Source organism: Lepisosteus platostomus, chromosome 2 (genome assembly GCF_059453375.1).
Source record: "Lepisosteus platostomus isolate fLepPlt1 chromosome 2, fLepPlt1.hap1, whole genome shotgun sequence".
Classification (NCBI taxonomy): Eukaryota; Metazoa; Chordata; class Actinopteri; order Semionotiformes; family Lepisosteidae; genus Lepisosteus; species Lepisosteus platostomus.
In genome coordinates, this window is record NC_142612.1 from 73,550,685 (window position 1) to 73,578,031 (window position 27,347).

Consider the following 27,347-nt stretch of genomic DNA (forward strand, 5'->3'; position numbering starts at 1 on the left):
ACGACGACTCTGAAATGACAATATAGATTTCCAGAACTATGCACTCAAAACGCACTCTTTTTCCATCAACAGAGGATACACCACCCACGAACACATGAGGAATCATAAGTTTTATTCTGCACGAGCGTGCTCAACTGAGCAGCCATTCTGCGAACATTTTCTAACACCATGAGCACCCAAGGGGGAAAAAAAGGAAACTTCCAGAATTGGCAAAGGTATTCACTGACAAATTCAGGCTGGCGTTACACAGTAATGATAACATTTGAAACCTATGGTGGACTGTTGGTAAACTTTGATGGTACCTATTCTATCTGTAATAAACCATGAGAAGAAAAATCAATTATAACGATTTGTACTTCCAAAAAACACACAATGCATTCTAGTCCATGTCTTACATATAATGCAAATGAGCCAAACAATTTATACAACATACAGTTCTTACACTAAAATGTAAATACACAGTGTATATAAGAGCAACTCATTACAGAACTACATCAATCCTTTCTATTGCAATAACTGGAGCACCTTAATGTCATCGCCAATTAGCAGGGAAGGTGACACTGAAATTTTGCAAGGGAGTGGATTTTAATAGTTACAGATAGAATACATCTAGTCTATATCACATTAAATACTGGCAAGCAATAACTAATACCTGTAAAAGTGATATTATCATTCAAAGTGGAGCAACTCCTATATGTTCAAGTAGGTAGCCGTGTCAGCATGCATAGGCTACAAAGGAACAGGTAACAGGTTTATTCCATGCTGAAAAGAAAAGAAAAGAAAGAAAATACAACGTTTTGGCGGTGGAGCCTTCTTCAGGTGTGAAGGCTCCTGAGGAAGGCTGAAGGCAGCTCCACGGCTGAAACATTGCGTTTCCTTTCATGGATTAAACCCGTTACCTGTTCCTTTGCACTCCTATATGTTGTTGCATATTTAATTTCCATGACAAATCAACCTGCATCATAAACAAAAATGAGTCACCCTAAGAACCAACATCAGAAGATTAACAGACATACAGCAATTATAACCATTAATTAGATAATTCTGTACTTTTTCCGGATGTGAGAGCTGCAGATATGACACTGCTAAAACCCACTCTGGCAAACACTTTTTAAACACGCTGGTTTGGCTTAAACGGCTTTTTAGCAAGGGCTTTTTTACATTGCACAGGAAGAACATAACTTGTCAGGACAAACTAGAATGAAAAAGAATATTCAAGTTTTCTGGAATGGAGCCTTTTCTGTGACTTAAAAGTTCTCACGTATTTAAAATAAAATCAATGATATCAGATGACATATTAAAAGCTACATAGCAGTGGATAAAAAAAGACACTGTAATGTTTAAGTTGGAGTCAAATTTATAATGTGTTTCTAATAAAAATTATAAAGGCAAATCCCTAATCTGAAAATAATATACAGCATTTATGGTTAATCTGATATAACATGTAAGCAACAGGAAACCCAGCAGTTCTTTACAACCATATAATGTCCTTAGTGCGTCTATAGCCTAATTAGAATATGTAGATAACTCCTGTGTTGCATGTTGATAATCACTTGAACTCAGAGACCTCGTGCGACATTTAACGTATGCTGAACAGTTAATGGAAATATGTAGGGCACCCTGTAATTTAGGATCTTGCAATGCTGGTCTGGTTTTATCATGCAGCTTGTGAGCGCACACACACAAGAAATTTAACCTTTGCCCCAGATTTCTGAACACATCTATGCAGTGACAATCTTTTCTCATATGAAAAGATATGTAGGGTGCAAAATTAATAAACACAAGCTGGTTAACCCTCAGGCAGAATTTTAAAACACCAATAGTTATAAAAATGGATTTGCACACACAGGGTTTAAGAGAGATCAGAAACATGGATAGCAAGAAATTTGAGTTGCTATTTTAGCACTACCAGCTGCTTTGCAGAACTGTTACTTCCCCTTTCTCTTGTAATTAAATGCACCTTTAATTCCACTCATGAAAATAAAGAAAAAATAGCATTCCAAGTTTGATAGGACAGCTTCAGTTTTTTTAATCTGATAAGTCAACTCGACATGAATTTTAGCACAGACCAAATGCTGCAGTCAATTACAGTGTTCATCAAAAATTAGTTTTTTTGAGCTATCATATGCTTTGCCTTTACAAAAGTGGCAGTTTAATCAGGTTTGAGATTTAGAAAAAGACTTCAGATCTTCTCTGATATTTTGGAGAAACTGATTCCCTCTGTGGAGTACAACAAGGTTTTGTGTGGTAATACTCACAAAGCCCCCAGAACTGGGCTAATATCCTGAAAAAGTACAGATATTTCTCACCACACTCAAGAATACCTGTACCTCCACTAATGGCTGATAAGGCTAACTTGTGCACCTTGCAGTTATTTCTGAAGAAGTGCAGAAATAACTGCACACCATCAAATGTACAATACAGGAGATGTTAATATTGTTTTGCAGTTCCTATCCTTAATTGATTCAACAACAGTGGCAAAATGCTACTAAATTAATCCATCTTATTTTAGCCAGCAAAAAAGTAAGCAACCCCTACTTTACTACACCACAACATCATCCAAGTTATGACTATAGAGCAAAAGATAATTTTAGTGTAGGATCTACGCCAGACAAAGAATTATGATTTACATTTTGTTTAAATTGCAATGCAAATCAGGGAGGCTCTGTCATGTTACCTGAAAACTCTGCTTTGAGATAATGAGTCAAAACACTCCATGGCTGGGTTGGGAAAAGAAAAGCAACACATCTGGTTTTTTAAATGGCAGACTTTTAGCGAATCTGGGCCAAAGGTAACTTTATCCTGATGTCATGTGACAAACACCAATAACATGGAACACTAAGTGTAACATGTAAATACTAGCAATTTGAGGTTTAGTATATAATATTAGGACTCAATATGATATTTGTACAAATATCCCACTGTATTGTCCACAAACCTTTTTGAACATTAAACTACATTTATAAATGTTTTTTTCCTGCTCTACAGGTGAACTTAAGACCATTCTGAGCTGGATTTAAGAACTGATATCATAGTGTTTAAGTAAGGGTGGCGAAATGGACTGCAGCATAGAACAGGCTTGTAAGGGCATGGGACAGGGCACTGAAAAGCTTGTAAGATACATGTGGCTCTTATCTGAAAAATACTGTTGATTCTATCGAATTATCTAGTGACTTTCATGAATAATTAACTGACCCTCTAAAACTGGCACTCCTTGCAGTTTCTAGTTTGTAATTATTCAGCGGAAATCAAAAGAAAAAAAATGACAGTCTGGCCCATCAAAAAGTAAAGTATTAAGGAAACTATGTTTAGGTTGTGGGAAGCTTCTTTATATTTGCATCCTTCAACTGTTATGCCCCCAAGCTCTGGAACTCTCTCCCCAAGGATATCAGAGAGTCACCTTCTCTAAACTCCTTCAAACCCAGACTCAAAACCCTCTTCTTTAGAAGAGCCTTTCCTTAACTGGTTCCATTCTTTACCTTTCTGCTTCTACTTTTCTTGTACCACCATCCATGGCCTCCTCTGTATATTGTAATTGTGTTTTATCTTGTGTATTCTTTTTATTTATTGTTGTTGTCATTCTCTAAAGCGCTTTGAGAAGCCACCTTTAAAGGCACTATATAAAATAAAGTTTCTTATTATTATTATCCTTCACACGTTAAAGTGGTAGCACAGATGAAACTTCTTTTTAACAATTCAGCATGAAAACATCCTCCACCTGTTCCTTTGAAGTTTACACACTGACATGGTTCTCTGCTCATTGTAACCTCTACAATGTATTATACAACTAAAATATAAACAATTTAATTAGAATGTGGGAACGATGGTGGTAGTTAGAGGTGTCACAAAACCATCATAATAATTATCATGTGCAGAAAGCAACACCCATTTGTGTTATGAAACGTTCACAACCTTGAATTTGAATTACTGTACTGTATATCCTAAATGTTTCAGTTGCAGTTCATAAAGCTGAAAGCGCTAATGATATTCTAGGGGTATGCTGTGGATTTCTTAAGTCCATTTTAAAAATAGTTATTTTCAAACAGAAAATGTTGAAGCTTTCAGAGCAACTTTTTTTTTTACAGAAAATAAAACAATTTTCTGAAAATCAGTCAAGAATGAATGGATGTTCTTTTTGAGCAGGATCTGACAATTTAACATATTTAAGCAACACGACCAAGTATATATAATATTTTAACTAAATAAAGCCTATTTACGTGAGAAGCCATAATTATAAAAAAAACAACATCCGCTTTTATAAAGAAAATCTGATATATACTCTTAAATATAACTCAGTGTAATCTAGGTAAGGTTGTATACGTGAAACAATAATATAACACGTTAATCAACTTCTAAATAACTTTGAATATTAAGAGACCCTCCCTCATGGAGTGAGGCGACTCAGAGTGTTTACAATTCCGGGAGAGACTCCAGGAAACTACCGAGGCTGCATAACAGAGGTAAAGGCCTACCTACCTCATTCTTTGAAATTGTCACTGAAACTTTTTACACCTTTCAAAGAAAATAAATATCATAATTCAACTGTTCGGAATCCCCAAGGAATGCCAAGGCAGGTCATTCTTTTATTATGAAATATTATTCCACGTTTTACTCTACATCACCCATAATTCAACCGAAAATCACGCCCATTAGTCTTTAGCCTGAACATACTATCTTCCTCTAAGGGCAATCATTGGTGCTACCTACTTATTGCGTTCGTACTTTTATTTTCATTGCATGCTAATGAAATTGGGAACTCAAAACGATGCTACGCTAGCTACCTTTACGTCAACATTCAACTACGTCCAGTTAAAGAAAACAGAAAATGAACATCTGAACTCCAGAGCTGTATGACATCCATTACACTATTCCGTAAATAGCCTTAGCCCCCAGCGCAGTTGTTTTGACACTGACAAAGCAGCCTCTATTTATTCCAAATACAATGCATGAAAAAAATACCTAAATGACTAAATAAACACGAATTTTGTGGGTACTTATAGAAGCAGGGAGCTCAGAAACATAAATTGACGCCTGATCACTCTCATCTCATTCCACGGTTTAACAACACAACCGGAAAATGCAAAATAAAAATGTCTCGGTCACTGTTGCGACTCTGTCTCAATGCCCTCGATCTCGATGCTGCAATGAGTCACGTTGACAGTAGTAAAAACGCCTGCCGTTGCAGCAACCTGCGCTTGGAGCATTAGGCCTAAGTGGGTGGCTCCATCAACATGCCGAAATACCCAGTTGAGGCAAACGGTGGGTGGTGGGATCTGCAAAAACGGGGAGGACACACAGCGCACCTTGAGACGTGCATACTCACCCTCCAGCAAACAGATGCACCAGGGTATCTCTCTGGCTCATTCTGTATCATTCTCACCCCCTGCGGACAGGAGAACGAGCAGATTGGGGGGCGAGTCCGAATAAAACAAACCCCGCGATCGTCCGCGACGCTCGGCTTGGGGCACCCTAGGAAAAACAAACGATGGGTCTGATTTATTTCTCCCCTGTCCCTAACCGGATACCACAACTCCTCCTATCCCCCCCCACCTGAAATAAACCGTGTGTTTATTTCCAGGGATGGAAAATTTTCCACTCTGCAACCCAACCCACTCAGCCTCTCCGCAAACCGCTAGCTCCCTGCACCTTGAACTAACTAACGCAGCAGTTGCTGCTCAGTGTGTTTATCGTCAAATCACAAGCCTCCACACAGAGGCCTCCATTGGACAAGGCGGAGATAAACGTCACCAGTCTCCGCCCTATCATCCCGCTTTCACATGACCGAGCCCGGCGAGATCAATGAAGGCAAGTCAGGGTTATAGTAGAAGCCTGCCCCCGGCACTCACTGTCACTATTAAAAACAGGCTGTCATGTGCAGCAGAGGCGTGGGACGGCAGCATTGGACTCGCTGGCCAGCACTGTAATAAACTTATGTCCACAATCTAATATTCTGATGGCATGCACAGAGTAGATCTTCTGAATGTTATTTAGTTGAAATGAGGGTTATGTAAGGCCGGGTGCGCTCAGAATGTAGTACTCAAGGTCAGTTGTAAGGCAAAGATGCCATCTTTTCATTATTAAGTTTATGAAGTGGCTTTATACATTGAATTCCAGAATACCTGCTCCACATTTTTCTGTTCTCAGCAATGGGAGTGTCCTTTGAAAAAGGCAGGCTTGTAATTTTCAATTAGACTTACAGAAGAAATCTTAAGTGTCTGTAAATAGGAAATGTCTACATTAATTTGAGTTATTTATTAGATCACTATATTTTCTCTAGATTTATTTGTGGCACCAATGATATAGGAACCAAAAAAACACCATGTAGTTATTGACTGAATAATTTCTTTAACAATTATCTTAAAAATTCTAATTTGCATTATCAGAAATTCTGTCAATGTTACATATATAATCATAAATCTGCACAAATAAAGAAAACAAGAAGATAATTATTCATACTCTGAAGTTTTCCTTTAAATAATATGTAACAAAAATAAACCTACAGTGATATTCTACTCTTTGGAAGTGCAATGAAATCCTCTGGAACTATACAGTTCTATCTTGTTGCAGTGGGGTGTAAAAGGAGGTAACACATAGTAGTAGCATGAATTATTATGGTTCAAATCAGCTCTTCAAAGAGTGCAGGAAATAGTAATTGACCTCCACAAGCTGGAGAATGGCTATTAAAGAGTTCACAAAAAGTTACTTCTCCCTCTTTCCACCCTAGTGTTCATGATTAAGACGTGTTAAGGCTGCTGGTGTAGTGGCAACCCAACCTGAAAGAGCACCCATGTATATCCTGTCCCTGGAGGCTGTGAGACGAGAGCTATGGGAGGTAACCATAAGGATCTCCAACACACACTGGCACCTTCAGGATACAAAGTGTTGAAAAATACTGGTCTGCTGGAAGAAGGTGGTATTCATAGCCTGGCTGCAAGAAAGCACCCTCTGAAGGCAATTTCAGACACAACAGTTGAGGCTTTAAGTCAAGGTCCTGACAATTTGGCTACAAAAGATCTCTCACTTCTCAGGCTGATATGCTGTGTTGTAGTGGGACTACTAGAATCACCAAGGTGGGTGATCCCCTCCTGTAATTAAAGCCCTTTGCAACAGAAACTGCTATGCAAATAATAGAAAATGATATTATTAATAAAACATACTGAAGCAAGAACCTTAAATAGGTCTTATTATATATGAACAAAAAAAAAAAATACATGTCAGACATGCTGATACAGCTCTTAATACCCTGAAGACCAGAAATCTGGGAGATAAATGTTTCAAAAAACATTGAAAAATAAGTAAGCAAACTGTTTCAGAGACTGGGAATAGGATTTAAACCTGACTGTTTGCCTCCCAAGAACAACGAATACAGAAAAAAATGTATTTTTTATTTGACATTATTTGTTTTATACTCTTGCAGTGTATGCATATTCTCAAGTAGATATTTCTTCCTCACTGTACCTGCTCCTTTTAAATCTTAATATGTATCTATATAATTAAATTATTTCTAATATGTACATCAAAATGCATGTGAATGTATTTTTTATTATACAGTACAAAATGTTACAGAAAAATACAGAGAACTCAAAGAGGGGCACTAAGAAGAATGATTAGAATAAGAAGAGGAGACAGTAAAGGAAATGAATGGGTTCAAGCACAAAGAGGAGCAGGTGATATTATCAGAGTGGCAATAGACTGGACACATACTGTAGCAGGATGAACTCACTTGACTATTCTTGGATCAGGGAAACACTGAACTGGATCCCAGGAGAAAACAAATGGCCAAGTAGACTTTCAGTAAGATGGCGAAATGAAAAGACTGTGTTTGCAGAAGAAACCTGGCGAGACTGGAGTGAATAAAAAAAGGCTGAAGTAGATGATGCTGCTGCATGTATATGAACAAATACTATGAGGTGTAAATACTGTATATAGAGAGAATATATCGTCAATGACACACTCCTCTGTATCCATGTTATTTTAAGTTTCTATCCCAATACTTTTCGTTGGCTCTATACTTACAGTATGTACTATATATACAGTACTGTATCTTGTACATCTGTTCCTGAACTTTGTGTATCCTTTTAATTAGAGTTCCATAGAAAAAAAGCCCAACTGACCATGTTTCTTTTGTTTCATGTGTTTGTTTTTTTCAAATATACTTACAATTAAAAGCCCAGCAGAAAGCCATGAAACGAGAGAATAAGAAGCCTCTGCATTTTAGTGTCACTGTGAAAGAAAAATTAGCATTGTTGGGCAACTCAGAGCATCTCACAGATATATTGAGTTACTCATTAAGTATTTAGTTACACAGTGGGCCACAGTACTGCAGTTATCATGTGCCCTGGAGGAGATATACAGGTGATACACAGAGACCCTAGGACAGAAGGTTTAAATGGGACTAGTAATCACAAAGATGGCACTGGGGCTTTTTCAAGCAAAGAAAGGACAGTGAGACAGCAGTGCTTGGCAGCAGTTACCATGCTGAACTCTGCTGGCAGGGCTGCCCCCACATCACAATAACACTAGCCACCCCAGGGGGTTATAAATAGCAGTGTCCTTGGAGCCTTGCGAAGACATGTGCAAACAGTCTTGAGTACCTGCTGTCTCTGTAACCTGCCTGTTCATGCTCCTGCTGAGCCAGTTTTTCTACTCCCTCTGTTCATTAAAGTGTGCTACCCTGTACCTGGACTGCAGCACCTGCTGTGTTCATCTGATCCACACAAAATACTTAACTTACCATGACAGTGATGTCAGCCATTGTTGTGTTTTTTTTTGCTGGATTCATTGTCCTTTTCATTAGGGAAAAATAGCCTCCTTAAATCAAAAATAATGTTTGGAATTCTCATCATGACTTAAATTCCCATGATATAAATTGCACATTATACTTAACACTTAAATGTTGAGTGATCATGACCCCCTGCTTCACACAATTGTATTGCTTTCAACACATGAAAGTGAAAATGGCACTCACTGGTTTTACACATAAAGAAACTACCTTTGATCTGTTAGTGTTTTCTTTAGGTTTGCCACATTAGTGGCACATGGAGATGTTGATCAAGTAGGAGGCTGTGTCAGCATGCATAGGCTGCAAAGGAATAGGTAAAGGTTTATTCTTGTTTCTCCACATGGAGATGTTAATCACAGTTTTCCATCAATGTGTATATTGTATAGACATTTATAGGTGTAATGTTTAATCTTTAAGACTCCTAGGAAAGAATCACATTTCTGTTTTATCACTTCCAGACAGTTGTTTTTTCAGATATGAATGTTTATTCTTGCAATTGAGCAATGTTGATGAAACAATAGGAAGAATTTGTTCTTGAGAGTGAGTTAAGGTACAGTGTCTACTGATAAGTTGCAAGCTGTCTTCGATTTGCTGTAGATTCACTGAACAAGTTTTAACACTGTCCACGGATTTATCACTGATGGTCCACAAGGTCTCTTTTTATTTTGAAATATTTCACTGGCAAGTTACAGATCAATGTCACATAAGGAAGGTATTCTAGGAAATACCACATTCCTTCTCCTACTTCCATTTCTACAGTCTCCATTCCTAATCACACAATGATGGCATAGGAACAACTTCACAATATGTTTCTCACTAAGAAATAGAGGACATGTCCTGACTTTCAGAACTGTAGCAACAGCAACAATGAAATAATAGCACAAAATGTCAATTTGTTTGTAGATGATAATTGTATTCCATAAATTTTCAGACAGATAAAGCAACTAATGACAGCTATCAGCTTTGAGACCTTATCATTTTCTATTGTGCTGGATTGAATTTAAATAAAAACAGTAACAGTCTGATTAATAAAATCAAGATTGTCTGAAAGAGATTGTGGACACCTTCTGAGAAACAGTTCTATTTTTATTCAGCTGCATGAATTGGCTTCACAAAAGGTAAATGTTTTTCATTTTGCTATGTAATAATATCTCCAGGATCTTCTTCTTTTTGGGATCTCTGCCATGAAATAACCATGAGTGACAAACCTGATGACTTCACTGTTGATATTTTTAGTCTGTGGCATATTTAAACCTTGCACAGTGTTAGGCCTTTGGCCTACTTAAACCTGTCATATAACTTAAACATAGCAGGGCCTTGCATTTCATTGTAATATGAAGACAAAATTGCCATGCGTTTTTTCATCCAAAATATTATTTTCTTGACAGACTGTTTTAGATTTCACATGATGACAAAAAGTAACATAACAGAGGAATAGATGAGGAATACAGGAGGAATAAATGGTAAATTGGTCTAATCACATAAGTGTATTATGAAAACTGTACATTGCTGAGCAATGAAATGTGGTTTACAGTATGTACAATTAGAACTACACAGAACAGTGAGCTCTGCTCTGGTTTGATACAATCATTATTTGGATCCATCATGCAGAGCTTCATGCACAGGATATGATATCAGCTGCAGGGCACTATTCAGAGTCCACTTCCATCCATGGGACTATGTTCCCCATGTGGTCCCATTTACATGTCTTCGAAATTACGTGCTTCATATTGCAGTTTTCATTATGCAAATATTTGAATATTCTAACTATCTTCATAAGTGTTCAGTGTATCAGATTTTCTAACACAATATTATGTGTATCAGCTCAGATGTTTTCAGAAAAAGTGAATTGTGACAGAAATGGTATCTGTGGTAGTCCTAGAATAAACTCTAGAGGGAAAATAATCTTGTTAGGAGTATTTTTTTTTTCTTGGTAGTAAAATTATCATATTTATATAACTCCTATGTTTAGTTTAGAAGCTAACAAAAATATGAAAAAAAAACTATTTTCCAGACCTTTAAGCGTAAAACAGTGGGAGCATAGACCTCTCATTTTCTTCTGTGCATACTTTTATTTTTTGTTAATGATTGGTGGTATAGAAAAACTGCTACAACAATGATAGCTTTTTGACAGGATTTTAAATCTTCGGTGATATTGTTATCTGAATCAGGGAAGGTAATTACAAGGTTGAAACATTAAAGACGTCTATATAACATTGACTAAAAAGAGACTAGAAAGACGGAGAGTGGTTTTGAAAGAGTCTCACAGTTTATTATGAGAAAATTTGGTTTACTAATTTGTGTGGCAGAATAAAATGCATATGCTACTTGGTTTTATAATTACAATTTAACAAGTGAAAGTCATGTGCAAAGTGTACTGATTTCATTAGTGCCCATTATGGAGGAATGGAAATGTTACTGCCATCTTAGTTCTTCAGTTTCTGACCCTAAGGATATTCTTGTTATGTCATGGTCTTTTTTATCTCGGTTTGAATCATACTTTTACCATCTGAATGTGTGACAGAAAAGAAGCAATGAATCATTAAACATCATTATAATACAATATACCTATGTGTACAGTAAAAACCTTTTTTCTGTGTAATTGAAGGATCAACTTGAAAGGTACTTGGCAAAAGCATTTCTCAAATAATTGGTGTCAGTGAGGTTCATCGTCTACACCCAAGCTGATTAAAGGCACTGTATGATTGACTCAGCTTTAAGAAACCTAGTAGACACTCGTCATTTTCTGCCATTCTTAATATCTGTGCCATGCCCTAACATGCTCTTCCTTACTGTCTGTTTCTCTTTATTTCTTTCCAGCTGAAGCAAAGAAAGAAATTTATTTGAATTAAACAGAAGTTTTGCAGAATCTGCGTGCTGAAAAAAAGATGGTGGAAAAATGATATTTGAAACCTGTAAATGCACAGAGCAAGGCCTCCTCTGTTATAATTTAACAGTAAATTCTCCACACATAGGTTATATATTTATATATTGCACATGGTTGCATTTGAATCTGCATCCTGTAGGTTTTGCATTTGATTTCACACAACAAAACTGTACTATAGATACTTGAAAACATGAGACTGTTATGTTTGGATGCTAAGCTGGAGTTGCTTGCTAGCTGCACTGCTACACAGTCATATACTGTACTTGACACACTGAGATCAAAGGAGATAAGTGCCCATCTGTCAGATATGAGAATGTATGCATATAGCACAGATTATGAATCAAGAGCTCAGCCTGTGCTGATTCAAGTACCCTCACCAGCTATAGAAAAAGCTTTGTCTGATTTCACCACAGTTAAATAAATACTGGTGCTACTACAGTACCTCCGCATTCACTCCCCAGGCATGTATGGGATGTTGTCCTATTTCAATATGCTTTGCTTAGAGCATTTTACTTCTTATATCCGTGGTACCACAGGAGATGGTGGAAACATGGAGGGGGTATCACTGCAGGTAGGGGCAGTGTTGTATTGTATTGCTTTTTTCTTTTTTTGTTCTATTTTTGAAAATTGAAAACTAATGAAAACTATTAAAAAAACAGCTTATAAAAATAATACAGTTCACCTGATATACAGTACATTTCACATAATTTCATCTCAGGGCCCTGGTGACTCTAATGATTCCTGGTGCACTTGTGGTTAGTCTCGTCACGAGAAGCCCTAAATGGAATCGCATCCTTATTATCAACGGATGGGTGTGCATTATTGCTTATGTAATAATGAGAGCAGGAGCGTGTGACACAGGGGGATTTGTTCTGCATATCTGCATTTGATCAAAGGGAGTGAACAGCACTTCAGTTCTTTGAAGAAAGAAAGAACCTAACATTAGAAATACCCATAACTGGGCCTTAGTATAATCATGCATCTGTTTACAGTTCTGTGCAAGTTGCAGGATCATCTTTACAGCTACTTTGCCCGTGCAAGGAATTTATAATATCAGGTTCTTAAAAGTTCCTGGCTTTTAACAATCTATACTTCAGAAAGTACTCTCTGTCAAAATAGCTTATATATTCAAGAATATTTTATTCAGGTGTTCAACAAGACAGAACCTGGCAGTGTGCCTCAGGTTACTCAAAGAAAAACTTGAGAATTAAACCATATTAGCGTTGAAGAGGCAGAACTGTTACAGGTATTACAACACAGAGCTCTAAGGCCAGATGGCATTTTACCAATTCTACTCAGAAAAAAAATAATACTAAATAATCTAAAATTAATCTAAGAGTTCCTCAAGACTGTGGTAACACCCATTGACTGGAACATTGCCTAGATACATCCATCAATAAAAAGGTCAACTAAATTAAGCCAAATTAATATAAGTACCTGTAGTACTTGTTGGGTGATGAAATCAATAATGAGAACAAAACTGAATGTGTACAGCAATGAAGATACTTTATTTCTTTAAACAAGCAATATCTATGAATTGGCTTCATTACTCTGCTCTCCTCCCCACTGATAGCTGATGTGTGGTGAGCGTTCTGGTGCACTATGGCTGCTGTCGCATCATCCAGGTGGATGTTGCACATTGGTGGTGGTGGAGGGGAGTCCCCATTACCTGTAAAGCGCTTTGAGTGGAGTGTCCAGAAAAGCGTTATATAAGTGTAAGCAATTATTATAATTAATTCTATCAGTAATGGACATAAACTGAGCATATGCTATAGTACAGATTTTCAAAAAGATTTTCATAACATTCCTTATAAGGGATTAATTCTTAAATTATTATATCTTCGCATTACTGTACAAAATGGTTAAAAGAGTGATGCTATGGGGTGGAAGCTCTTTTTAACTTTTCTGTCAGAGTGTTATTAATGCAATTAGTCAAGTACCACAGGGATCTGTATTAGGTCCTCAGTCAATGTTCCCTCTTAGCTGTGCGCGTGTGCGCACGCACATAGGTTATGAAATCAGCGCACTTAGGAAACTGAACTACGCACAAAAAATGAAATAAAAAAAATATGATAATAATAAAATAAACATGGTCATCAATTGAAAAATGCTAAACTACTCGTCCATCGATATCTATGCCCTCGTAGTCTCGTACCTCACTGCTCATGCTCGCATGTTTTTGTCACTGGGGAAAAAAATTAGCACAACTTGAAATTTTTGCGCAAACAGGCCATTAAAAATTAGAGGGAACATTGCTCCTCCCTTTCGTAACTTTTCTTTCGTTCTTAAAATATGTGCAGAGTTGGCTCACCTGTCATTTACTCCATTAATAGGGTAGAACAGACTTTGCAAATTGGGCATTGTTAGTTAGAATTCAGCCTATTTATTCTTCTCACTGTGTTCAGGATCAGATAGCAGGAAGATCCTCATCTGATCTCTGGGTGGTGACCAGTAATTCTTTTAAATGGAAGCACACATGTAGACTTTCTCTCAGAATCTGGTGATCTAGTTCTGGCATTCAGTATGAAATACAATAGATATAGCTAGTCTGATTAGACATGTTTGCAGTCACATTACTTAGAGTAGTATCACCTTTTTATTTTTTGTTTAAAATTCTTAGGATATACTTGTTTCCCAAAGACAGGTTTTTAAAGCACTTTTACTGTGCATGAATACTTATACTCTTAAAAAACTTTTGAATAGACAAGAATTTGGCAAGATTCACTTAGTATCTGGAATGGTATGTACAGTCATTCCGGTTTAAAGAATTATTTGACTGTATAATTCCCTTAATTTTTATAATTCAATTTCCCTGTCTTACAACTTCTCATGTGCCCATTATCATAATGTTGTTAAGATCCTGCAAGATTTAATAACATGACCATTTGTTCCTACAAAATATAATTATTTTGGTCATTATCTTTTTGAGGAAACTCAAAGCTGACCTTTCTATTACAAAAGTCTATAGAGCAAACTAGGACTTCAGAGAACAAGGCACAGCTTTCTTGTCCATGTACAACAAACCCACCCATGCACAACTTACACAATGAACGTGACTCTGTCTGAGCCTAATCTGAAACCTATTCTGAACCCTGAACTAAGACTGGTAGATGAGCCTCAAAAATGAGATTTGTCTTGACAGCTGGACAAACACAATTTGGTAAAGTAATTATCAAATACGTGCATAAATAATAGTGATTCTTTTCAATTTATTTTAAAATAAATAAGAAACACCATCCTTCTAATTTTGAAATTGCCACATTAATGTCTACAGTTGCCTTAAAAAAACCTCTGTTTTTTTACCTCCGTGTTCAGTAACGAATAAGTATCACAAAGCTTTATGCACTACTGTATGTAAATTCACATTTATATAGTCTGTGTATATAGTGCATCAGACTTTAATTTTCTTCAGCTGACCATCAATTTGAATTAAGTACAAATGAAATGTGGGCAAAGCAGATAAATAGCCTTCAGTGCATGTTTTCCACTGCTACCTATGATTTTTTACTCAGTGAAAAACAATTCAGAAAGGGAACATTTCTGCTTGACTGACTTAAGCATCGTTTGTCAACCCTTATGTAAACTCTCTTGGTCAGACAAACATGTCAGTATTAAATGTTTCACTATTACATACTGTAGGGCATTAGATGAGCTGTTACAAAAGCTTTTGTACCAGAAAGTTGAGAGATTACAGTCCTTTGATGTGTGAGGAGTGGGGTGTGCAGAATTCTCATCCTGCCTGCTAGAAGACTATGAATTAGGTAGTGATTTGGCACGAGGTACAGAACCTGATGACAATTTGACCTGAATCTATTTGAGTAATGGTGTCATTATTCCAAAAATGCACAAGAAGGTAAGTAAATGATCAACTGATGCCTGCTTGTTTTCGATAAATTATTTGACCTTCATACCCACTGATATTTATAGCATTCTGACCCCTCATGTTAAACATTGGCCACTGAGGTGTCTTTGCTAAATGTATCCAAGCCTGCACCATCTGGGCCTGGAAGAAAAAACAAGCACTTGTCACACAACCATGACTGAAAGCAAAATGCCAAACAGCAAATAAACAAACATGTTCAAGGTACAGTTCTTTTAATATCCTTTATTCATATCTCGCAATATTCATGTATAATATGAATTTACACCAGCAAAGGACCAGACCATTATGTGAGTATGAACCAAAGCCCCATCCTACAGTTCTCCATTTTATAATTATGTTACATCGCTTGCAGACACTGACCTTGGTTACGATTTACATTTGTGTTCTGAAACACATCATATTTAATACTTAGTGTGGAATTAACCTGCACTTTTGCATTCCACACACTGATGCAGCTCCCTATTCATCTTTCTTCATTTTCCACATTTCATTCAGAAATTAAATGGTTTATTTGCAGTTTGGTAAGTGTAGCTGCTGGTTTAAATTACCGAGATGCTAAAAAGAGGTTTAACCGAGAGACAGATGACTCGGCACTAATCAGTGTCCCATGGTATTCACATATTCAAAGACTTTTTTCCTGTCCCTCATGACCACCGACTGAAAATTACCTTGACTTTAGGGGCACATTTTACAGCATGTTCATATGACTGACGTGCCTTTAAATATTATTTCAAGAATGGATTATAAATCAGTGCAGATTCATTTACGAGATGTGGGAGCTCAGTAAAAGAACTTCTGGTCTCTGTCTTCATTTCCTGAACTTCTATGTGCGGCTTTGGACTGTTTGTAAAAGTACTGTATACAGAAGCACAAAAGAACTACAGCATTTACGCCTGGTGGATTTAATTAAATATTTTTAACCTAGTGGTGGCTAGACTGTTCTGCCACTCTTCTTGTGCAGATTCCCACAGATGGTATAGGATGATAGGAACAACACAACATCATAATCACTATTAAAATGTCTGCACACTTTGTTTTCCTTCAGGTTTGTCGAGAGCAAAATGACAGCCATGGGTGAAAAAAACCCTGCCACTCTTTCTGTCACCATCTCAGATGTTTTCTGACCCACAGAATACGGTATGAATATGGTATGAACATGACATCTTTCAGCTGTCAAGCTTTCTGCTGCAGAATGACCTCTGGGAACACAGATCATTTTTCTTTTCATGTATTGCATAAGTTATTTCTTCTGGGACTTTTTTATACTACTGCTCCTAAAATTGGAAAAGGATTATAGAAATACCAACTGATCCGACAGAAGTTATGGTCTCAACCCAAAGTTATTTTAACTCAACCCAAATACTAAGCACTGAGTACCTGGCATTTTGTAAACTGAATTTTAGGCTCAGTATTTTGTTATCCCAATTAACAGTACACCACATACAATGGACAAGATTCAGTGTTCATTTTAGAATTTGGTAAGGAAGTAAAATGTCTCATTTATTTTTTGTTTTTCTTGAATACTTTGCAAAATACTATAAAAAACATATTGAAACTTTAATCTGTTGATCTGTTATTTAAATATTTTGCCTCGGATGTTTAAGTGAAGGTGTTTATAGGAACAATCTGTCAGATCATAAGAAAGTAAAGTTTTGAATAAACATGACAAAATGTTCCTTTTAAGCGGCAGCTTTAATAATCAACATCGTTACAACGTGTATTCGTAACAACAGTAATTGAAAATAAATGTAGTTTTTATTTTGAACGCTAGATGACAGTGTTTATCTTGAAAGCAATAGCGTTCCTCTGAAATGTGTTAGACTCGTAAACAAAAATCAGTACAGTAATTAAAACGGTTATTGAGAAAAAACAAACATTTGAGACAATTTATTTTTCAATTCAGAAAATGTATCTCATCATCTCATTATGGAAACTGCTGGATGGTCGCTACGGTGGATGAAGTCTTCGTCTTCTTTACTAAGTTGAGCTGCCGTCTGTGTTGCGCTGTTATTAGTTTTGTATCTTTTTATGTTTGAAATATATTTTTATATATATAGTCAGGTTGAAAGAACTCAATTCTGAAGAGAAGATCACGAGGGGACCTAATGCAAGTATTCAAAATCTTCAATGGCACTTAACTCAAAAGTATGGAAGCTCGTTTCCGCCAGGGAGTAAAAAAAAACGCGCTATGGTATCTCAGAATTCCGACTTAGTAACTCAGAAAAGCCCACCGTGCACTATTCCATCCGGGTACTATGGAAGCCTCACTGGCGGAAATGGGATTCTATAAAAATTAGTGTAATTAATTTGATTTTTATCAGGGCACTGTACAGGACAAGTCTTCAGGCTTATAGACCCTATGATCCTGTACGATTCATGAAAATAGTGTAACGGAACGGCCGACATACAGGTTGTACGATCTGGTTGCAGTACACCACCCTCCCCTGCGCATAACAGGGATGCTGGCCGCCGGGGTTAAAGAAAGTGTTCTTAAAGAAAGTGAGCCAGTGCAGCGAGGCACGAACTAGGGTGGGAGCGGCGAGGGCACAAGCCCTAGAACCCGAATCCATTACTATAACAAAAGGACAGACAATGAAATATGGCTATTTCGAAGTCGCAAATGTGAGATATCAAGTCGGAATTCTGAGTTGCTAAATCCCAATTCTGAGATACTAAGTCGGAATTCTGAGATACCATAGCGCGTTTTTTTTTTTTTACTCCCTGGCGGAAACGGGCTTCCATAGGGGGTTGTCTGGAACAAAAGTTCCAGTTGTGCTGGACAAAACAGTTGTTTCTAACTGTTGTGGAAACTCGTACCCTGTCTTTATTCTAGAAAGGAAGGGGGCAAAGATGAATGGAATGGCTCCATCTTGTTTGTTACCTTTTTATATCCTATTTTTTTGTTTTTGCTTTGGAAGCATGGTGATGTGATGGTTTGTGCAAAGGTACCTTTCTCACTTGATCAGCTGTTTAGTGGAATTGGCGTATAATGGCCACTATACCTCACTCAACTACATGTTGTAGTTGTATTTTCCAGAAGATGAAGAAACAGGATCGAGATCAAAAGTGGCCACGTGATGGCGCTACAAATCTAGGAACAAGTTAAGGTTTATTCCATGCTTAAAAGAAAAGAGACACGTTGTATAATGTATAAAATGAATAAACCTTTACTAGTTCCTTTGCAGCGTACACATGCTGACGCAGCTACCTACTTGAATGTCTACAAATTCTGTTCTGTCCTCCTTATCCTGTTTCTCTTCCTCTGACCCTCTAGAGGACAAAATACAGTTACTTGACAATGCTCTTTTATCTACCCTCGACACCTTTGCTCCTTTAAAAACTCGAACCATCTCCTTCTCTCGCCCTGCCCCCTGGTACAATGACCATCTGCGTTTCATGAAGGCAGCCTCTCGCAAACTTGAGCGTAGGTGGCGTCTTTCCGGCCTAAATGTACATTATCAGGCCTGGAGAGATTACTTATCTGATTATAAGCTTACTATAGAGTCTGCTAGATCCACCTACTTCTCTCACATCATTGAAAATCACCAAAACAATCCCAGACATCTTTTCTCCACCATCAACAGACTGCTCAAGCCAAACTGCCCCACCACATTACCTGCCTCATCACAACTTTGCAACACATTCTTAGATTTCTTTAGTTCTAAGATTGACAACATCCGGCATCACATTCTCTCCACTACGGATATAATTTCCACACCTCCTCCCTCCTCATCCAACTTCTCTGGTTCCCGTCTCTCCAGCTTCTCTCTTCTTGACTCAGCATCCCTAAACAAACTAGTTACGCGCATGAAACCCACCACATCTATTTTAGATCCCATTCCCACCACTTTATTCCAGTCCTGTTTCTCTTCTCTCTGTCCCATTGTCCTCAATATAATACATGAATCCTTGAGCACCGGCATTGTACCAACGGTCCTCAAAACTGCTGCTATTACCCCAGTGCCAAAGAAGCCTAACATGGCTCTCGACAATCTTAACAACTTTCGGCCCATCTCCAACTTACCCTTTCTCTCTAAAATTCTAGAACGTGCTGTCACACTTCAGTTACATAACCACCTCATGACAAACAACCTTTTCGAACCCCTCCAATCTGGCTTCCGTCAACTTCACAGCACAGAAACCGCCCTAGTCAAAGTCACCAACGATCTCCTAATAGCTTCTGATTCTGGTTCTCTTTCCATACTCATCCTTCTTGATCTAAGTGCTGCCTTTGACACTGTTGACCATAAAATCTTGCTTTCTCGTCTCGAGACTGTGTTTGGAGTCTCTGACACTGCCCTCAAATGGTTTAAGTCTTACCTCAGTGATCGCTGTCACTTTGTCTCTCTCAATGGGTACAGGTCTGAAATTGGTCTTGTCAAGTCTGGTGTCCCTCAGGGCTCAATACTGGGCCCCTTGCTCTTCAGCATTTACATGTTCCCACTTGGTCAGCTTTTAAGATCACATGGCCTCAGCTTTCATTTTTACGCTGACGATACTCAAATATACATCCATACCAAACCCGACACTGATGTGGCTGTCTCTATTCTATCTAATTGCATAAAAATTTGGATGACTCAAAACTTCCTTCATCTTAACTGTGACAAGACAGAAGTCATGCTTATTGGTACCCCCCATCAACTTCGTAAAGCCAGTCCTGTAACCCTGTCTGTAGATGGCTCTGTACTTGAGCTCCAATCAAAATTGAAAAACCTTGGGGTTATATTCGATTCTGGCTTAACATTCGACCCACATGTACAGCATACTGTCAAAACATCTTTTTTTCACCTTAGAAATATCGCAAGACTACGCCCTATGCTATCATTAACTGTGGCTGAAAAGCTGATCAACATATTTGTATTCTCTCGAATTGACTACTGCAATGCTCTGCTCCCTGGGGTATCTAAATCTACTCTGAACAAGCTGCAGTATGTCCAAAATTCAGCAGCCAGAATCCTGACCAGGTCTAGTGCAAGTGTTCACATTACTCCTATCCTGGAGTCCTTGCACTGGCTTCCGGTCAAATTCCTCGTAGACTTTAAAATCCTCATGCTCACCTACAAGGCTTTACATGGCTTGGCATACCTGTCTGAACTTTTATCGCCCTACTCCACACCTCGCAACCTCCGCTCTTCAAATTCTGCCCTCCTTACTGTCCCCCAAGCCCGTCTACATTGTATGGGCGACAGGGCCTTCTCCTGCTATGCCCCCAAGCTCTGGAACTCTTTGCCCAAGGATATTAGAGAGTCACCTTCTCTAAACTCCTTCAAATCCAGACTCAAAACCTTCTTCTTCAGAAAAGCCTTTACTTAACTGGTTCCATTCTTCACCCCTCTGCTCTTCTTAATACCATCTTCCACGGTCTCCTCTATTGTTATTGTTGTATTGTTGTAATTATAATTGTGTCCTGTCTTGTGAAATTTTCTTATTTATTGTTGTAGTCTTCTTATTTATTGTTATTGTCATCCTGTAAAGCGCTTTGAGAAGCCAGCTTTAAAGGCGCTATATAAAATAAAGTTTATTATTATTATTATTATTATTATTATTATTATTATTATTATTATTATTAAATCTAGGTTCTGGTGTTCAACTACATGTACCATAAACTTGTGGATGACATGAGCCAGTAGGTAAATTAGTTGCCGACTGACTAGAAAGGCCAGACTATTTTAAATTGTGTGTTAACTCTGCTTAAGGTTAAACCAATGGATTACTTCTGTAATGTGTGTGGGAACGTCTGTTGAATAGGCTAATGCGCCAATGGCAGGTTTTACAGCAATTCAAAACGTTAGATGTTTTCTCATCTACTATATATACACTGAGTATCTGAAGAAAGCTTAGCATTTCTAACATGTCCAGAACTCAACTTATTCGTGTACTCTGATGATTTCTTTCAATTTGGGATGAACTGATTCCCAGTTTTCACTATGCTGACAAAGGATTAAGAAGCTGGAAGTGCTCAATGGATTCACCAGCAACACATCGAGGATTCGAATTGATTAATCCACAAGATATTTTCATTCTAAAGCATGACGCCCTCTGCAGGAACTTAGAATTATATTTTCAAAGCAGTTTGCTCAAAGCTAAAATTTGCATGAGATGCTCTGAAGCAGCTAAATGAGCCTAATAAAAAAGTTAAAACTCTCTGTAGCATACAGCAGGACCTTTGGAAGAGATTTGACATAGGCGACTTCAGAAAGGGACAGTCAAAGGCCCACTGAAACAACATCTTCTGATTCAAAGTAGAGAACATTTCCTTTAGAGAATAGATTGAAAGTGTGAATACCCAGAATCAAACCCTGAAACTTCTGAGAGCAGCGTGTGCATGACGCAAACCGGCATACAGGGAGTTTTCAAGTGATGGTTTGATGAGTTTATTACATCTATAAATAAGCCACAATGAGCCCACTGAGCACAGTGTGTCAAATGGTCTCCGTTTTTGTTAGCTTTCTTGACTTATATGTATTTTAACACGATTATTTTTACTTATTTCATGCAAGTACACACTGCATGAATAATATGAATTGAGGCAGATACAGTGTATCTACTGTACAGCTTCTTGAGTAACGTGACAAGTGAAAACTGTGGCAACGTTCTTCAAATGGATGTGAAAACCCTTAGCGTCCTATAACACTGTGTGTCTGTTCTTCGTCATAAAAAAGACAGCAAAATTGGAGAATTATTTCACCGGTAAATCAGCAAATCCATATTACCATCAGCAAAGCGACGCTTCTATTGACTGTAAATCCTTAACTGTGAACAAGGAATGCACCTTTATATAATTATAGTCCATTACTCATTTGCAATTACAGTTGAAATGATGTCATATGAAAGTCCATCTTGAAAACATCTAGCAATTTGTCTGAGCAGAACAAGACATTTGTTTCATGGGCAGTTGCGGGCTGAATCTTCTACCTGCAGACGTGTTACAAATATCACTTACCATCTAGTTAATATACATATAAATAATAGATCACCTCCCCAACGCAGGATCGCTCTCTTATCGACTTGTTGCTATGGTACGGAACGTGGATACACACGTGACGTACTTTTTTATCTTCCAGCAACCTGGGTTTCTTACAGTTTGTTGAGTGCGCGACCCAACTGGAAATCTTACAGCTGGTGCATTGAATATCGCGGGTATTAACTAAACTGGTCTAAACGAGCCTCACCTATCTGCCCGTTTTGCCCCGAAACAGAGCCACAGCACCTCCGCAAACAGCGTTGCCAAGCTTAATGAATACAGGACACAGGAGAGAAAATAGACGGAAGCGTTCGTAGGTTTAGCCTGAAGGCGGCGCGGCGAAGCCAGAAAAATTAGCCCTGACGCTTCACGTTGTGCCAGAACACAAAAAGCCGGGTGAAAAATAGAAGATAATTCACGTACGCCAGCAGCTATAAGTTCTTTTGCTATTTTGTTTGAAGCTGGCTAGGTAAGCGTTGGATTTCTTGTTCTTCTTTAGAGTTCTCCCGTTTTCCTCCTTATATGCAACGTTGCAAACGTGGGTTGGGCTTTTTTAGTCTACATGCATTACAATGTACTGCTCGGAAATGGCAGGGTCTTTTTGTCCTACTTGTATGTAGCCCACACAAAGGTATTGTGGCTGCGATTAAGAGACAAAGCAGGTGTGCTAATCTAAAATGGTATGCACGTAGTTCTTTTTCTTTTTTATTTATCTACGTTTCTGCCCTTGAGCTGCTTGGCACGGTGGAACAGTGTTTAAACCCTGGGCTCGGAATAAATGCAATGCTGTGAAAACTTGAGTAGTTTAATCTCGTTACAGTGTTTCCACTAGAACAGGATGGGTCAGAAGGGACTGGAGGAAAGTTTCAGCGTGTGGGACTAACGCGTAGTTTGCACATTCCTTCTGTTAGTAATACAAATATAACTTGAGTGCGTAATTCTGCATTAAAGGGAGAAAACTCTTGTGGACAATAATGTACTATATTTCAGTGATGTGATCAAACAATTCCCGGAAGAACAAGAAAAACTGAAGGCAATTTACAAATCCGTTTTAGTTTCATTCTTATCTACGACCTCACACCTTCCTGGGTGAATTTGATCTGAGACGAACTAAAGTAATTTGATTTTAAGTAGGCTACAATCTATTTTGACGAGTGATTTTAGAGACCTTAGTACTCTCATTTAAAAGTACATATATCTGTTTGGCACACTTGAAGATCCAATTTAAAGATTTTTCAAATAATCTTGGCATTGCAGTGTCATGAAAAAAGAGATTTTAACTAGTGGTCTGAATCTTTATAATACGTTTCTTCGTTGTTTTAAATGCCATGCATTTCGATGATTCTTGCAAAACAAAGGTGAATGACCAGCAGACAGTAAGCTTCGCAAAGGTTTAATGAAATGGTAGGCTACAAACATCTGCAACTTCAAAATTCGTAATCAACTGTTACTCTTAATATAGGGTAGTAACACATAGTACAGTACTTACTGTACTTACAGTTGAATAGCCGACTGAGAAAGAATGGTGTCATTAGTGTTTATTCTAAAATGACGAAGAATAATAGAACTAGCCATTGCACGAATGCAAAATATCACCAAAGTCATTGCATGTGAGAGGAATTTTGAGCTGTAGCACGCGATTCCTCCACTCGTTGGAAAATATAATGGAGACACTTGATTTTGGACCGTGAGTTACTGTGGCACAACGTGTTTCTGCGTCAAATCGCAAAATGCAAGCAAGAGAACCTAAAGACTGCAGGAATGGCTGCAGTCCTTGCTTGTACTTGCGGTTTAAGAGGAAGCTGCGGCGAAAAACGGAAAAAGGTTTTAACATAAGGGCTTACTTCCCAATGCGGGTAATTTAATTGAGTTAAAAGCGGCATCACCACTAGTTTGAGATATTGTACTGTATGTGCAATAGCGTTTTCTTCACCCTTCACAGCTCTTGCGATGTACCTTGTTTTAATTTAATTTTCTTGCGGGGGGTCGGAACTTTGAGAATATAAAACTACTATCCATCTAGTGTCGCCCCGTAGACAGCATTGGTGGTTCTGTGCTGGATAAAGTGCTGACAGGATGGGGGGGTAGAGGAACTAGAACGACCCATCTCGTCCGTGACAGTCAAAGGTCACTTAAAGACCAACCGCATTCACTGTTTTCGCATGGAAAAATCTTTCAAGACGCTCTTTTTAACGGCATCCAAATAAAAAAAAGAAAAAGAAATCTGCAAAAGAGTCACTTTATAATTCTTCTCCCTCTGATGACCACAAAATATGTATTGAAAGAAAGAAGCAGGTTTTAGGTTTACAGTAAGAAGTCACTGTCACCATCTTTTCTGTTTGCTTTGTTGTAATTTTAACTACAGTACACGCTGAATTCAGGAGATGTGTTTTGCTCTGAAGCAGTATGTAAGGGTCTTACCCTTTGACCCAATGCTTGTGTGTAATCCTTTAGTTTGCCATTGCTGTGGAATACACAAAATGTTACATTTATAAAGTTTTTTTCTTCTTCTTATGAACCATGTAACCTTGGTTTGTGCATTGATATATATTTGTATACACTTGAATTATTGTATCATAGACTGTATAGTACACATGCAATTTGCCCTGTTATGTGCATACAGTATGTGTATGCTTCCTGTGTCTTAAGAAATACGTGTGTTCATTAATTAATTGAAGAGAATTAAATGCTGTCAAAGGCAGATCTGCTGTGTTGGAACTATTTTTTTTAATAGTCTTTTGAAGAAATCTGCTTAACAAGCTTGTCATGAGAAGCTAAAGGAAATGCTGAAATCACAAGATGACAAATAATTCAGATAACACATTGCACACTAAGTAAATATTAAATCTGAATTACTAGGTCACATTGTATGTAATTCTTGTTGAGTTTGATTAATGATTATCCCAGCTGCGGAAAAAAACAATGAACACTGGCCAGTTGTGTGAAAACACTGGGGAAATGTGGATCTGATCCCTTCTTTTTTTTTCCTGGGGTAGCAGTGATCAAAGTGGATCAGATAGCAAGTCATAAGCAAGTATACTAACAAAGTAATGTAATTTCTGTTGAAATCCCAATGGTACCAAGAATTTCTATCCAACTTTGTAGCTTATTGAAAACTACCTCAAATGGGGAGGGTGTGTTAAGCAGTATTTCACCTCTGATCCTGACGCAGTTTAAAATATTAAGGGAGTATTCAAGGGAAAAAAAAAAAACGTGTGCAACAGAAAATAGGTAGTGACAATTGGAATGTAGTCTTGAGATCTGAATATGCCTACAACATACTTTGAGACATTACACTAATACTGTACATTTATTTAAATCTGTGTAATTACAGAGAAGGTATAATTTTTTTGTTGAAAATGTAAGTAAATGTAATTATTACTTAGGCTTGCAGTACTTAAGAAGGTATGTGTTATTCAAAGAAATGCAAACTGTACAATGGAGGTGTAAATTTGTATTCTAGAACTTTAGTGTTGTAAACTGTACTGCTTGACACTTTTTACAAGTGTTGTGTAAGTGTGCCCTTTTCACAGGACAATCCTGACTTTCAGATGAAGGGTGATGCTGATACTGTCTGATCACAGCTCATGGAATTGTACAGAGCTGTAACAGTGCAAAACGTGGCATTGCAGTTCTAGGGCTTAGCTGGCAGAGGTTCAAGAGAAAATTGTACACACGCGTACCAGCACAGTGTTTCATGTGAAAAGTGGTGTGTCTGAGTCTAAATTAACCAGTCTTGTCAATTTTGTTTTCCACCATGAGTATTTATGTGAAATACTGTACTATAGTATCATAATACTGTTATCTGAAAGAGCGAAAGAGTTGTAACAATTTTGTCAATATTATATTGAGATATAAGATATTCAGAATTTTCTTCTGCCAATGGATCCATAGGTTTGTGATTTAATATCAGGATATATGATTTAGTATCAGGATCACAATAACCTTTTGCCAAGTACTGTACATTTCATGTACAAGGACTTTACTCCAGTTTACTTAGTGCTGCAAAACATTCTACATATAGCATACACAACAAGGCAATAGACATCATTAAGACAGTGCACATAAATTAATCTTTTAAAATACCAGGTGGGTCTGGTTTTAATAGACTGGTAGTGTCTTCCTGAGAGACGTTTATGAAATGGGTGGTAACCTGGGTGGGAGGGGTATTCAGCAATCTTTCCTGCCTGCTTCTCTGTGCTGGAATTGTAGAAACCACCAGTGGAGGACAGCTGATGAGCACTGCAGTTTGCTTTGGGAGCAGGCAGATGCGTTGCCACACCCAACAGTTATAGAGGCTGTCCAAATGCTCTCAGTAATGGCTCTGTAAAACTGTTATCAGAATTGGTTGAGATACACCAAAGTTTTTCAGTTGGTGCAAAAAGTACATTCCCTGCTGTGCTTTCTTCTGACACTGGTGATATTCACGTCCCATTTAAGGGTATTAGAGATCATAATTTCAAAAACCTTAAAGGATTCCACCACACACAGCCACATCATTGATTACCAGTGAGAGAGGTTTTGGAGAATGTTTCTGGAAATTCCAACCACCATTTCAACAGTTTTAAGGATATTCAGCTCCAGCGGATTGTTAGCATACCATGATATCTTCAATTATTGTTTTGTATAAGCTTGGCTGATATGCTTAAATGTAGTCTGTGTGGTTCCGAAAATGACTTGCGTGGCCCTGATTGAAATAAACAGTCACTGTTTGGGCTTGACTGACAGGGCTAAAAGGCTTGAAGCTCCAGCTGTGGTGTGTGACTGACTGGCCAGTCTCTTTGCACCACCTAGTTTATGCTATTGGCTGATTGGCACTGGATTTCTAAAT

At 37.8% G+C, this 27,347-nt stretch overlaps 2 protein-coding genes across 2 annotated transcripts in view; one reads left to right on the forward strand and one right to left on the reverse strand.

The window, feature by feature from the left end:
• Nucleotides 1–5,677, reverse strand: part of slc25a36a (solute carrier family 25 member 36a) — a 29,434-nt gene extending 23,757 nt beyond the window's left edge. Inside the window, exon 1 of the mRNA XM_088617636.1 lies at nucleotides 5,324–5,677. Coding sequence (XP_088473762.1) covers nucleotides 5,324–5,364 — 41 coding nt within the window. The 5' untranslated portion in view covers nucleotides 5,365–5,677. The remainder of the gene's footprint in view (nucleotides 1–5,323) is intronic.
• Nucleotides 5,678–22,637: 16,960 nt separating this feature from the next.
• The window catches only part of pxylp1 (2-phosphoxylose phosphatase 1), a 36,100-nt gene continuing 31,390 nt past the window's right edge, over nucleotides 22,638–27,347 (forward strand). The window contains exon 1 of the mRNA XM_088617646.1: nucleotides 22,638–22,985. The gene's annotated coding sequence lies outside the window, so the exon portion shown is untranslated. The remainder of the gene's footprint in view (nucleotides 22,986–27,347) is intronic.